Source organism: Pongo abelii, chromosome X (genome assembly GCF_028885655.2).
Source record: "Pongo abelii isolate AG06213 chromosome X, NHGRI_mPonAbe1-v2.0_pri, whole genome shotgun sequence".
NCBI classification, from domain to species: domain Eukaryota; kingdom Metazoa; phylum Chordata; class Mammalia; order Primates; family Hominidae; genus Pongo; species Pongo abelii.
In genome coordinates, this window is record NC_072008.2 from 36,675,114 (window position 1) to 36,688,601 (window position 13,488).

Consider the following 13,488-nt stretch of genomic DNA (forward strand, 5'->3'; position numbering starts at 1 on the left):
TTGACTGCAAGGAGTTAGAATCTCTGTAAGTCAATTTAATGACATCCATGCCACAGACTCTGGAATAATATATAAAAAGAAAAGATAATCTCATGAATTAGTTTGCTAGGGCTGCCATAACAAAATGCTGCAGACTGAGTGACTTAAATGAAACTTACTTTCTCACAGTTCTAGAGGCTACAAGACCAATGTCAAGGTGTCAGCAGGTTTGATTTCTTCTGAGGCCTCTTTCCTGGGCAAGCTGTGTCTTCCTCTGGTCTTTTCTCAGTGCATTTGCCCCCAGTGTCTCTCTGCGTTCAAATTATATCTTCTTATAAGGTCACCAATAATATTGGATTAGAGCCCACACTAATAACCTAATTTTCACTTAATCAACTCTTTAAAGGCCTAGCCTCCAAATACAATCACATTAAGAGGTACTGGGGATAAGGTTTCAACATATGAATTTTTATGTTGGGGGCACAATTCAGCCCCTAACATCTAAGAAGAACCAATTACAGGATGGAACTCTCCTTCAAACCACCAATAGAGTAATTATGTTCTATTTTTATTTTAAAAAATTAACTACTGGAAACACAAAGTATTCAAATGGAAAAATACATCAATTTTATGTTTGAAAATGGTTAATGAAAAGTCACATTCTTGATCACTTTATGTTTCAAAAATAAAAACAAGTATTCTTAATTAAAAATAAAAAACTTGAATTTGTATTTAAAGCAAAAATAATAGTACTACTTATGGTGCTAGTATATTTCTTTTCTTTTCTTTTTTTTGAGGCAGAGTCTCATCCTGTCGCCGGGCTGGAGTGCAGTGATGCGATCTCGGCTCACTGCAACCTCTGCCTCCCAGGTTCAAGCGATTCTCCTGCCTCAGCTTCCCGAGTAGCTGGGACTACAGGCGTGCACCACCACACCCAGATAATTTTTTTGTATTTTTAGTAGAGACAGAGTTTCATCATGTTGGCCAGGATGGTCTCGATATCCTGACCTTGTGATCTGCCTGCCTCAGCCTCCCAAAGAGCTGGGATTATAGGCGTGAGCCACTGTGCCTGGCCGGTGCTAGAATATTTCTTAGTGTCTCTTGGATTATCTGACATGGGCCATTTCTAATGCCACAGTAATTATTAGAAATTGTGCACAGTTTATTAAAAAACGGGAGCAGAAATGTAATACAACTAAAGTGATGAAAAATGAATTGCCCAAGTTGAAATAATTTTACTACTAAAATTAGGGTTATGTTCACTTTACTATCTTGAGAAAATTTTCTTGAAAGACAGAAAACCTCATAGCTATTAAAACACTGTACAATTTCCATGTTTCAAATAGGAGATCAAAGAGTAAAATTTTCTAACACCTTTAATCAAAAGAACAATCAAAATAGCAGTTTTAAATATACACCAAATAAAATTTGAATGCTAATTGTAATTGGGCTATAGTAGATTTTAAAAGCAAAGCACAAATAATAATAATAATAATGTCATTATTTTTAGTATTCCTGAGATACTAAACATGATTTATTATCAGGGTTTCTAAAATTCAAAAAATAATGTATAACTCTTTTAAAATATATATACATGCGTAAAATAAATTATGTAAATTAAATATGCATATTTTCCCGAGATGCTTAGTAGAGTTCAACTTTAAGAATGATGACTGTAACGGAAAATAATAAATCTATCTGTAGTTAATTATGTAGTTACTGTATGGAAATGGATAAAAAAAGAAAGAAAAAAGCTCAAACATTTTGAGTTTATAATATGTTTTATTAGATTACTTAATCTGATAAATATAATCATTATGCTAGCTAGATTTCCCAGTCAGAAGATACAAACAACTGATGTAATTACTTCCAGCTTCCTGGTAAACACATAGGAAGATGTGTTTAACTACTAGTAACACTGAAAACTAAGACTAGCTGAAAACCTATTCCAAGAACCTAGAAACACTTTATATAATGAGGTTGGCACTCAAATAAGAAAAATAAATGGTATGTTTTTGTTCTTGGGTAGGTATGGATGAACAAAAATTTTGAATATCCCTAAACTGATGTATAAATGTAGGGTGATGGCATTAAAAATACCATTTGTTCCCCCACCCCAGTCTGCTCCCCGGAGCTAACCATTCATTGCAAGTTTTAAATATTATTTTTTAAAATGAGCTGGAAAAGAAAGCAGTTAGTCTTACTAGAAAATAGAGCATCTGTAATTGACACAATGTAATACTTAAACATGAAGTTACAGAAAGACCAAAGCAAACTTCTAGGAAATCCTGAAATAAACACAAATATATATGGAAAAGCTATGAAGCTAGCGTTTCAAATTCATACTCTTTTAAATAAGTGGGTTTTTTTGATAATTAGTTCCATATTAAAACATCAATAACATTAGATAAATTCTTCACTTCAGACATGTGTAAATTACAGATGGATCAAATATTTAACTATAAAAATGAAAACATAAAAGTATTAGAAGAAAACATGGGTAGATTTTTTTGTTGTTGTTGATATGTAATTCATGGTGTTTCTTTTTTTAAATTTAAGTTCTGGGATACATGTGCTGAATGTGCAGGTTTGTTACATAGGTATACATGTGCCGTGATGTGGTGGTTTGCTGCACCTATCAACTGTCATCTCGGTTTTAAGCCCCACATGCATTAGATATTTGTCCTAATGATCTCCCTCCCCTTTTCCCCCACCCCCAACAGGCCCTGGTGTGTGATGTTCTCCTCCCTGTGTAGATATGTTCTCATTGTTCAACTCCCACTTATGAGGGAGAAGATGCAGTGTTTGGCTTTCTGTTCCTGTGTTAGTTTGCTTAGAATAATGGTTTCCAGCTTCATCCACATCCCTGCAAAAGACATGAACTCATTCTTTTTTATGGCTGCATAGTATTCCATGGTCAGTATTCTATCCAACAAAGGTCTAATATCCAGAATCTACAAGGAACTTAAATAAGTTTACAAGAAAAAAACAACTCCATCAAAAAGTGGGTGAAGGATATGAACAGACACTTCTCAAAAGAAGACATTTATGCAGCCAACAAACATATGAAAAAAAGCTGATCATCACTGGTCATTAGAGAAATGCAAATCAATACCACAATTAGATACCATCTTATGCCAGTTAGAATGGTAATCATTAAAAAGTCAGGAAACAACGGATGCTGGCGAGGATATGGAGAAATAGTAACACTTTTACACTGTTGGTGGGAGTGTAAATTGGTTCAACCATTGTGGAAGAATGTGATGATTCCTCAAGGATCTAGAACCAGAAATACCATTTGACCTAGCAATCCCATTACTGGGTATATACCCAAATGATTATAAATCATTCTACTCTAAAGACACATGCACACATATGTTTATTGCAGCACTATTTACAATAGCAAAAACTTGGAACCAACCCAAATGCCCATCAATGATAGATTTTTAATTAGAAGGAAGAACAGCTTTCCTGTCCATAGTCGAAGTATTGTGAAGGGCAATGGGAAAACCATAAAAAATAAAACTAATTTGTGAGATGAAAAATGAACTTGATACATTCTCAAAGTTCTTTTCAATGTTAATTTTCAGTGATTTCTTGGAAGTTAACAGCATTACAGAGTGGTTCTTATCCATGCAAGGGTATAATAATAGCTAAAGAAACCTGTGGTGAATTCAATAATGAACTTCAGTTCTACTTGTAGGCTTGGTAAAAAAGTTACAACCACAAATGGGGTACTAGATTTTTAATAAAATGGGCATGTTTGTCATGACATCATCTTTCTATACTTTAAATTTAAACATTAAAAGAAATCATGGTATAAGTAATGAGCTACTCTTTTTTTATCTGTCTTGACTTCTTACACTATCTTCACTATCTAAAAGCCTAGGTTTATTTTTAGTGGTAATATATTTTTTTTAAGTAATAATGTAATCTTTGTAAGGCTAAGTTATAATTTCTAAACTTTATCTCCTTGGGGATGCATGCATGGTTTATTCGAGTTAGCCTTTGCTGTTTTTATCCGGACATATTTTGAAATGAATTAATCTGTAGTTTCCCTGAAATTAAACATGATGAAATCTCCATAAACTATACTCTTAATAACATTTGCACTTATGACCTGTGAAATATACAGTCATCTAGCTTACTCTTTCATTACCTTGAAGGGAGGTTTATAGATTTAAAGTCACAATAGAAAATCTATGTTATTGTACTAAGAATAATTGAGAACCACAATAAAAATAATAGTCAAAAGCAAAGGAGTAGGTTGGGTTCAAATATATTTTACAAGTTCTTGCAAATATCTCTGTGTATACAAAATGTAATGACCTTCATAATGTATAACTTTTTTTTTAGGAAGTGTGTTTATATTAATTAACTTTATCTATTTCATACAACAATGATTCATGAAAATATAGAATTCATAAAAACAAAGTTGAAGATAATTGACTTTGTTTAGATCAGCAGTCCCCAATCACTGTGGCACCAGGGATCGGTTTCATGAAAGGCGATTTTTCCAGAGATGCGGTACAGGGTCAGGGGAGATTTTTGGGAAGAGACTGTTCTGCCTCAGATCATCAGGCATTAGTTAGATTCTCATAAGCAGCCTGCAGCCTAGATCCCTACATGTGCAGTTCACAACAGGGCTCGCTTATGAGAATCTAATGCAGCCAGTGATCTAACAGGAGGCAGAGCTCAGGTAGTAATGCTCACCCACCTGCTGTGCAACCCAGTTCCTAACAGGCTACAGACTCTTACTGGTCCACCGCCTAGGGGTTGGGGACTCCTGGTTTAGATATCTTAGTAAACAACATAATCTTTCAAGGGGACTTTGGGCAAGCTATTTAACTAAATTGTGTCAATTTTTTCATTTCTAAAATGAGAAATGTAAAAGCATTTAATTTATGCTGGTTTTCTGAGAATTAAATAAATTGTTGTATAAAAATACTTAGCACGGAGCCTGAACATAGTCAATACTCAACAAATATTAACTATTAATTATATTAATTATTGATTATTATTAACAATGTTACTAGGCCTTAGAATGTTTTAATTTCCTCAAGGAATAACATTTAAAATTTGAAAATTTACAAGAATTTTGAGTTGGAAAGTTTTGCAAAGGGGCCATTTTTAATTTCCATTTGTGATGTTTTAAATAGTTTAATAAAATAATTTTATTTGAGAAAAAATGACTTTGATTATCATCAGTCTTACAACAGAATAAAAAATGAGTGTAGTCAATAATCCTCTATTATCTTGTAAAGCAGTGTTACTTTAAATGTAGACATTCATAGGCTTGGAAACCCTCACTGTTACAAATGCCCTGAAGCTTAACATTCTTCAAACCTCTGGAAACTTGTCCAAGAGGTAACTTGTTTTTTGTTTGTTTGTTTGTTTGTTTCTGTGTGTTTTTTTTAAAAATAAGTTCTCATGACCACCTGCCTTTGGATCCTATAAGGTGCTACTTAATCATGCAGCTTCCTGGGCCTTAGCTCAGCCTAAATACGTCAGAATCTCTTGGAATGAGGCTCTGCAGGTTCCATGTCTATCAAGTCTCTCAGGTGACTCTTATGCATAGTAAATGTTGAAAAATTCTAATCCATTGGACCACAAGAAAATGTTGTCAGTGTTTGTGTCTTCTGGTTTTCACAACTAGGAGCAGATGCCCCTTTCTTTCACAGATAAGCTTTGGCTTTCCTCATGGATCAGCTAAATAAATTAACGGCTTTTAGTGGCAGCAATTTGGGGGCTCTAAGCAGAGACTTGCACCTGTTATAGTCTAGAGAAACATATACGAGAAAATAAAGGATCAAAAATTGCTGTACTTTATCCTCTGCAAAATGTGGTAAGATATGAAAAGTCTCATGGGTTTTGTGGCTCTTTTATCACTCTGGGAAATCTCAGCCATCACTTTCAACATTTCCTCAGTTCTTCTGGCATCTTCAGGAGAAACTTCTTACTTCAGGAAAATCTGTCTTTTAAAAAGACTTAGACGTAAGACCTAGGACCATAAAAATCCTAGAAGAAAACCTAGGCGATACCATTCAGGACAGAGGCGTGGGCAAAGACTTCATGCCTAAAACACCAAAAGCAATGGCAACAAAAGCCAAAATTGACAAATGGGATGTAATTAAACTAAAGAGCTTCTGTACAGCAAAAGAAACTATCATCAGAGTGAACAGGCAACCTGCAGAATGGGAGAAAATGTTTGCAATCTATCCATCTGACAAAGGGCCAATATCCAGAATCTACAAAGAACTCAAATTTATAAGAAAAAAACAAACCACCTCATCAAAAAATGGGCAAAGGATATGAACAGACATTTCTCAAAAGAAGACATTTATGCAGCCAACAGACATGAAAATATGGTCATCATCACTGGTCATTAGAGAAATGCAAATCAAAACCACAATGTGATACCATCTCACACCAGTTAGAATGGCGATCATTAAAAAGTCAGGAAACAGCAGATGCTGGAGAGGTTGTGGAAAAATAGGAATGCTTTTACACTGTTGGGAGTGTAAATCAGCTCAACCATTGTGGAAGACAGTGTGGAGATTCCTCAAGGATCTAGAACTAGGTATACCATTTGACCCAGCAATCCCATTACTGGGCATATACCCAAAGGATTATAATTCCTTCTATGATAAAGACACATGCACACGTATGTTTATTGCAGCACTATTCACAAAGCAAAGTCTTGAAACCAACCCAAATGTCCATCAATGATAGACTGGATTAAGAAAATGTGACACATATACACCATGGAATACTATGCAGCCATAAAAAAGGATGAAAGGATGAGTTCATGTCCTTTGCAGGGACATGGATGAAGCTGGAAGCCATCATTCTCAGCAAACTATCACAAGATCAGGAAACCAAACACTGCATGTTCTCGCTCATAAGTGGGAGTTGAACAATGAGAACACATGGACACAGGGCAGGGAACACCACACACCATGGCCTGTTGTGGGGTGGGGGGCTAGGGGAGGGATAACATTAGGAGAAATACCTAATGTGAGTGATGGGTTGATGGGTGCAGCAAACCACCATGGCACGTGTATACCTATATAACAAAACTGCACGTTCTGCACATGTAACCCAGAACTTAAATTATAATAATAATTAAAAAATAAGGTTGATGACATCTAAGGTAAAATAGTGAAGCGAACTTATAAGTTTGCGTAATGTGTTTTTTGTTCAGAAGCAATTTTTAAAAATTGATAATCAAATTAGATGATTACTTTCTCCTGTTAAAATTATAGTCTATTAATATTTCCCATATTAAAAATTATTTTTTGTGTGTTTTACAGGAATTGCACTGCCTCCTAAAGGAAATATAGATATCTCATTGTTATTTATACCTCAAATTATGAAATTACACAAAACAATGGTTATTATTGAGATGACGAAAGCAAATGGAAAATATTGGCCTATTGACAATTTTGATGAGTTGAATATAGAATTTAAAAGGTAACATTTAAATAAAGACGTTGAAGGAAAATAATTTTATTTTGGCAGCCACTGACGTGCTAGGTTTCTTTTAAATGTTATACGTATATAATGTCAAGCTCATGATTTTATATTCTCTGAACTGTTGAAATTCATATGTTCAGAGGAGGAAAATATATTTGTCATATGGATATATATAATGTATAGAAAATAATATATACATATATATATCTAATGGTTGATTTGAAGCTCAGAGTGATGAACAACTTTAATCTTAAGTATCATTATCAGTGAATCAAAGTCAGAGACATGCAAAGGGACTCCTTTCTGACATGGAAAATAGTGACTGCTAACATAATAAATAATCAGTATACAGAGGACAACCTAAAACAGCTTGTCTGAGTGAAGTGAATTCATGATACTGGAATTCACACCGTGCCAGGTGGATATGACATCCATCATATGAAACTGCCATGGCTAGAGGTATCCTGCCATTGCCAGAATGCAAGTTACTTGTATCTTTCTTGCTTAGCTGGAAGTTAAGCAAAATTTAATAATGGTGCAAAATCTAAATGTGTTCTCTGTTCTTATAGTTTAATTAAATGATAATCTGGAAATCTTAGTTAAAAATAAATTTTTACTTTGTCCTACATGTGCATATTTCTTTCCTTCATTTTTTGCCAGTTCTTTACTGTGGGCCCATTACTATCCATTCTACCATGCGTTTTCACCACTCTTATAGTCATGATTGGCTACATAAATTGTAAGTCTCAGTGAAAAATGAGAATGAGCAAACTTCATATTTTGCTCAAAAACTATTAAGAATTTCAAAACAGTTACAGGAATGCATTAAAGAAGCTTGAAGGCCTTCTAAGGATGGGATCTTATTCTTTTGCATAAGCCCCATGCTCAACCTGTCTTGCCTGCAATGTCTTGTCTTTCATTTTAATGAAAAAAATCCCAACTTCAAAAATGATCATACTTTTTTAAATTAATTGATTAATATTTTGAGATGGAGTCGCACTCTGTTGCCCAGGTTGGAGTGCAGTGGCATGATCTTGACTCACTGCAACATTCGCCTCCCAGGTTCAAGCAATTCTCCTGCCTAGCCTCCCAAGTAGCCAGGATTACAGGTGTGTGCCACCACGCCTGACTAATTTTTGTATTTTTAGTAGAGATGGGTTTTCACCGTGTTTGCCAGGCTGGTCTTGAACTCCTGACCTCAAGTGATCCACCTGCCTCAGCCTTCCAAAGTGCTAGGATTACAAGCATGAGCCACCATACCTGGCCTATAAACATTTTCTAATATTGCTGTGCTCCTAATGTTGTATGATGCACCTAAAATATTTGGACAAATGCCCCGTTTCTTTTAAGTAGTATCCTCCAAAAGTAAATGCCTCACAAAATTCTGAAGTACTGTACTTCATGGCAGTTTTTGTTTTGTGCTTTGCCCATCCGATATAGAATAGATCCCAAGAGGGCTGTAGTACCTCTCATTAAAGTAGGGAAAAAAGCTCTTCAATTTTAACTTATATTTCATGACGGTTTCATTACAGTTTGCTTTGTGATGATTTTCCAGGGTTTGCTTTGAAATGTTTATAAAATCAGTATTTGCAGAAAATGTTCTTTCTTTCATCAGTTTCTCTCTACCAAAGTCTGAATTTACAAGCTTTACTAAAATACCATAAAGTTAATAAATAATAAGCTTTTTGTTAATATGGAGTTTCTCCTTTTGTTCCCTCTTAATATTTTAATTTCTAATTAGTATTATGGGAATTGACAGCGAAGAAATCCAAGCAATACACTGGATATACCCTATTGTTGGACTCCCACAAGCACCACCTCCTAAATCTCCCCCAGGTAGGTATACATTAGAGTCAGAGAATGCCAGAATTCTTAGAGACCTTAGATATTCTCTATTCCCATCTTTTTTGTTTGAAGTCCAGAGAAAGTAGGTAGTAATGTGAACAGTCCTACTGGTGGGAATTCTATGACATAAACATGCTCTCCCAATGTGTCCAATGAGTTTTCCATAAAACCACGCTATTTTTTTGTTGCCTTCCTGTTGGTGAAATGCAGATATCAGCTAAAATTAAAATCAAATTAACTTCAGACTCCTTTATTCCACAGAGCTCTGCACTAGATTTGTAAGATCCTCAGGTATACTTGCTCTCAGGTCACTTTTAGTCATCCTATTTCGGCTTCTGTGTAACTCTCCATCTCGTCTAAGAACTATGCTGTGGAGATGTGGATCCCTTTATTATTGTCTCAAGCATAAAACTTTATGGTGTTCCCCCAAACCAGTCAGAATGTACTGAAGTTTTCAGGAAGGTTAACTTTGCCACAATAAACACAATATAAAATCTCTGCCCTTAAATGCCTTTCTTTTTCTCATTGACCTTTATTATTATTATTATCATTTTTTTTTTTTGCTTCGACATACCCTAGACTTCTCTAAAGTTTCTGTGTGTTCTCTTTCCTCAATACTCTTCTCACTTCTTTTGCATTCCTTGATTTTCCCATTGCCTTCCCAGGATCAGCCTAAGAAACAAAATTTATCTTATATAACCAGTGATATTTAGTATCCAGACCTCTTACCAGGCTCTAGATGGCATTCTGCATCACTAAGATGCACTGAATTGCTCTGCAAAGCAAAGGAATATTTATTTTGAATCTCCCCCTTTAGCAACACAGATGAGTTAAAATAAGTCTTGAAATTTTGCTTTTTCTTTCTCCCTCCAATACCAATCTTTGTAAATGAAAAAGAGTTAGACTTCCACTGATGTAATTATATCACCACACTTAGAAAGAAGAGACACTAGTAAGTTTTGCTCGTAAGTAAGTAAAGCATTTCCCCAGATACACTGGTTGTAAAGGAAGATCAAGACTGCATGTTTCCTTATGTAGTTTAATTTGAACTAGAGTAAAAATCCACAAATATAGTAATACCTTTGACCACAAATGTCATTTATTTTACTTGAAGCATTTTTATTCTTGACTTTAAAAAATCAACACATAGATAAATATTTTAAATAGTATAAATTATCTTCAGAATATTTCACAAACCTGTCATAAAATTTCTTTTATTTCCTTCCAGAAGATAGTTGATTGTATACTTCCGATAGAGCTGAACTGCTTAAAATTTATAATAAACAGTCATTTGATCAAAGTGATATAATAAGCCCTAGACAGTACTCTGTTGGAATGCTAATAATACTGTTGCTCATGTCTACTGCAGACAGATTCATTTTATCCAGATTAAAGGTTTAAAGCCAAATTTTTAGTCAAAAACAATGCTTATGAGAACACAAAAACATAGATTTCTTGCAAATTTTTCTTCAAAGACAGTTAAACATGGTCTAGAGCATTTTTCTTTGAGTCATTTTTCTTGGTAATTACTTGATTTTTAAATTAAACGTGAGTTCTGTAAATAGCTTATGTTAGATTAGCATAACCTATCGTAACATTAGTGTTCTGAAATAGAGTGTGTATGAGTTATTAAATCATTTTCCCCAAAATCTAAAATCTATGCTGGTGATTATTTTTATCTACACATGCCCTTCAAAGGCAAGTGGGTATAATTTTATAAATACGTATCATTTACTTTCTGTGTAGTCCATTTTTTGTTCTTAGTAAAATCGGATATAATCTACTGCTTTCCCTGCTCACCTATATCATTAGCAAAGTTTATTAATTCTTTTCTTTTTTATGTATCTGTCACTCAAGTTATTCTCAAACCCAGGATACTTTTTTGTTCTTTAAGCCACATTTTCTGTTTGCACATTCTTATCTACTACTGTCTGTTGGGCCAGATAATTGGAAAAACGTTCTACTACCTGTCACACTGTAAAGACAATGAAATGAGAATTCATTGTGATTGAGTGATCCATACATTGCCAGAGCACTAATTTCCTAAAGACCTCTAGGACACAACCAGTGACATGATACTAATTGTAACTTTGATAATAATAATTTCTGATTTAATGCCTTGATACTGAAGATAGTTATAACCAGAAAAGCTTGTACAGTTTTTCCTAGCCATTTTAAACCCTTTAATTTATATATATCATTGTATTCTTATTGTACATTTCACATACTCATTCTAAATCCAGAATGTTCAATATACATTTTTAAATTTTAGAATAAAATTTACATTTATTATAGTATTTTAAACTACAAATATGTGTATTGTGAAAACACATACATCTGAGGACATCATCTAATTTTGTAGTTTGTGTGAATATATTATTATTGATGCCACAGAATCATAGCATAATACATTTCACAAGCTTTTTTACATTATGATTCTCCTTTTCCCCCTATATTCAATGTGTATTTGACTTGATAGTAGTAGAGCATTTTATATGTTTGGGAGAAATAATATTCTTATTTATGTGGACTCCAGTACACATGGTTACAGAGCTAATGTCAAAATAATACATTGATATTCCTTCTTTATATAATTGGTAGTTGTACATAAACAGACTTTTGATTTCTCACAACATTGCTGACAAAGTTTTTCATCACTGGATATGATAAAATATTGGAATTTAATACATATGAAATATATTTATATATACATATTTAATTCTGTACATTAAATTAATATGTAATCACATTTAACTTGAATTTTAAATCATTACAATTTTACTTTTATGTGTTTAAAAGGTAACTTTTATAAACTTAAAAGTAAATCAAAAATAATTTTAAATATTTAATTTGAATATGAATTTCATGGTACATGTAAAAACGTAATGAATCTAATAGGAAATATGTTTAAAATATTGCAAAATAAGTGTTACAGAACTTATTTTTTTAAATTATTTGAAGGCATTTTCTATAGTATTGTTATAGAAGTAAAGTTTAGTATTATCACAATGAACATATATTTCAAAAGGGGAAAAATTCATGCATTTACAATTGCCCCTTGAGTTATGGATCTAACTACATCAGTTCCCAAATCAAATTTCTATATCCTAATATAATGTTTTATAATCTAGTGTATATCTTACAGATTTATTTTCCTGTGCTATTTTTACATAGTCTTTAATATTCATATTTTCTTCCCAAATGTTAACTGATGCAGATATTGCATGAATGTATGTGTGTATGTGTGTATGTGGCCAGATACAATGACAAGTCAAAGTATATCAAAGGAAGTTTTATTTTTATGACATAGTTCATTTTCTTCTATCTCAAGAATGATCATATCACCTACAAGTCAAGTTAACTGGAAATATTTGTCTCCTGTAGTTGTGATACAATGTCAGTCCAGGAAGCGGGCAGAAGAGAAGGTGGAAATCATACTGAATGCTGGTTTTTTCGGATATAGTCTTACTCCAGATCTGACAGAAGTTTTAGTGATTCCAAAAAGAAATTCACATAATTTTTGTGAGGATCCTAATGGTAAGAGAACTACGGTTATAGAAAAAATAAAATGAAAAAAAAACTTATTTCCATGAATTGCAGGTTGCTGATTGTGCAGTTACATTAAGATCCATGTCCATTTACTTTTCATTCACTACTTATTCACATAGTGCTTAAGGAGTGTTCAGTTGTTATGTGTGTTATTTTCACGTAGCTCAAAAATAACAACAGTTACAGTTATCACTAGATTTATAAGATGTAGATTGTGATTCCATCAATAGTGAGAAGAGAAAAAACTGTAGTAACTATAATTTCCACTTCCCCTCAACTTTGTTTTTTTCTTTTACTTTTTCTTTCTGGTTTAAGGATTATGATAATGCCATAAAATGCAGCTTTAAATTTAGAAACAAAACCTTGAGTAAATTATTTTCTAATTTAAAGAAATAGAAAATGAACATAAATTAGATATAATATCCAAATAAAGTTTGTATAATAATAATAATGCTTCACGTATTTACTGTATATTCCAGATTTGTATATAAGAATTTACTATCTCAGGCCAGGTGCGGTGGCTCACGCCTGTAATCCCAGCACTTTGGGAGGCCGAGGCGGGAGGATCACAAGTTCAGGAGTTTGAGACCAGCCTTACCAACATAGAGAAACCCCGTCTCTACTAACAATATAAAAAAT

General features: G+C 33.5%; 1 protein-coding gene across 1 annotated transcript in view; it reads left to right on the plus strand.

Annotated features, from left to right (window-relative positions):
* CFAP47 (cilia and flagella associated protein 47) overlaps positions 1-13,488 on the plus strand; it is a 466,299-nt gene that overhangs the window by 421,951 nt on the left and 30,860 nt on the right. The window contains exons 58-60 of the mRNA XM_024240715.2: positions 7,293-7,452; positions 9,197-9,291; positions 12,685-12,837. Coding sequence (XP_024096483.2) covers positions 7,293-7,452; positions 9,197-9,291; positions 12,685-12,837 — 408 coding nt within the window. The remainder of the gene's footprint in view (positions 1-7,292; positions 7,453-9,196; positions 9,292-12,684; positions 12,838-13,488) is intronic.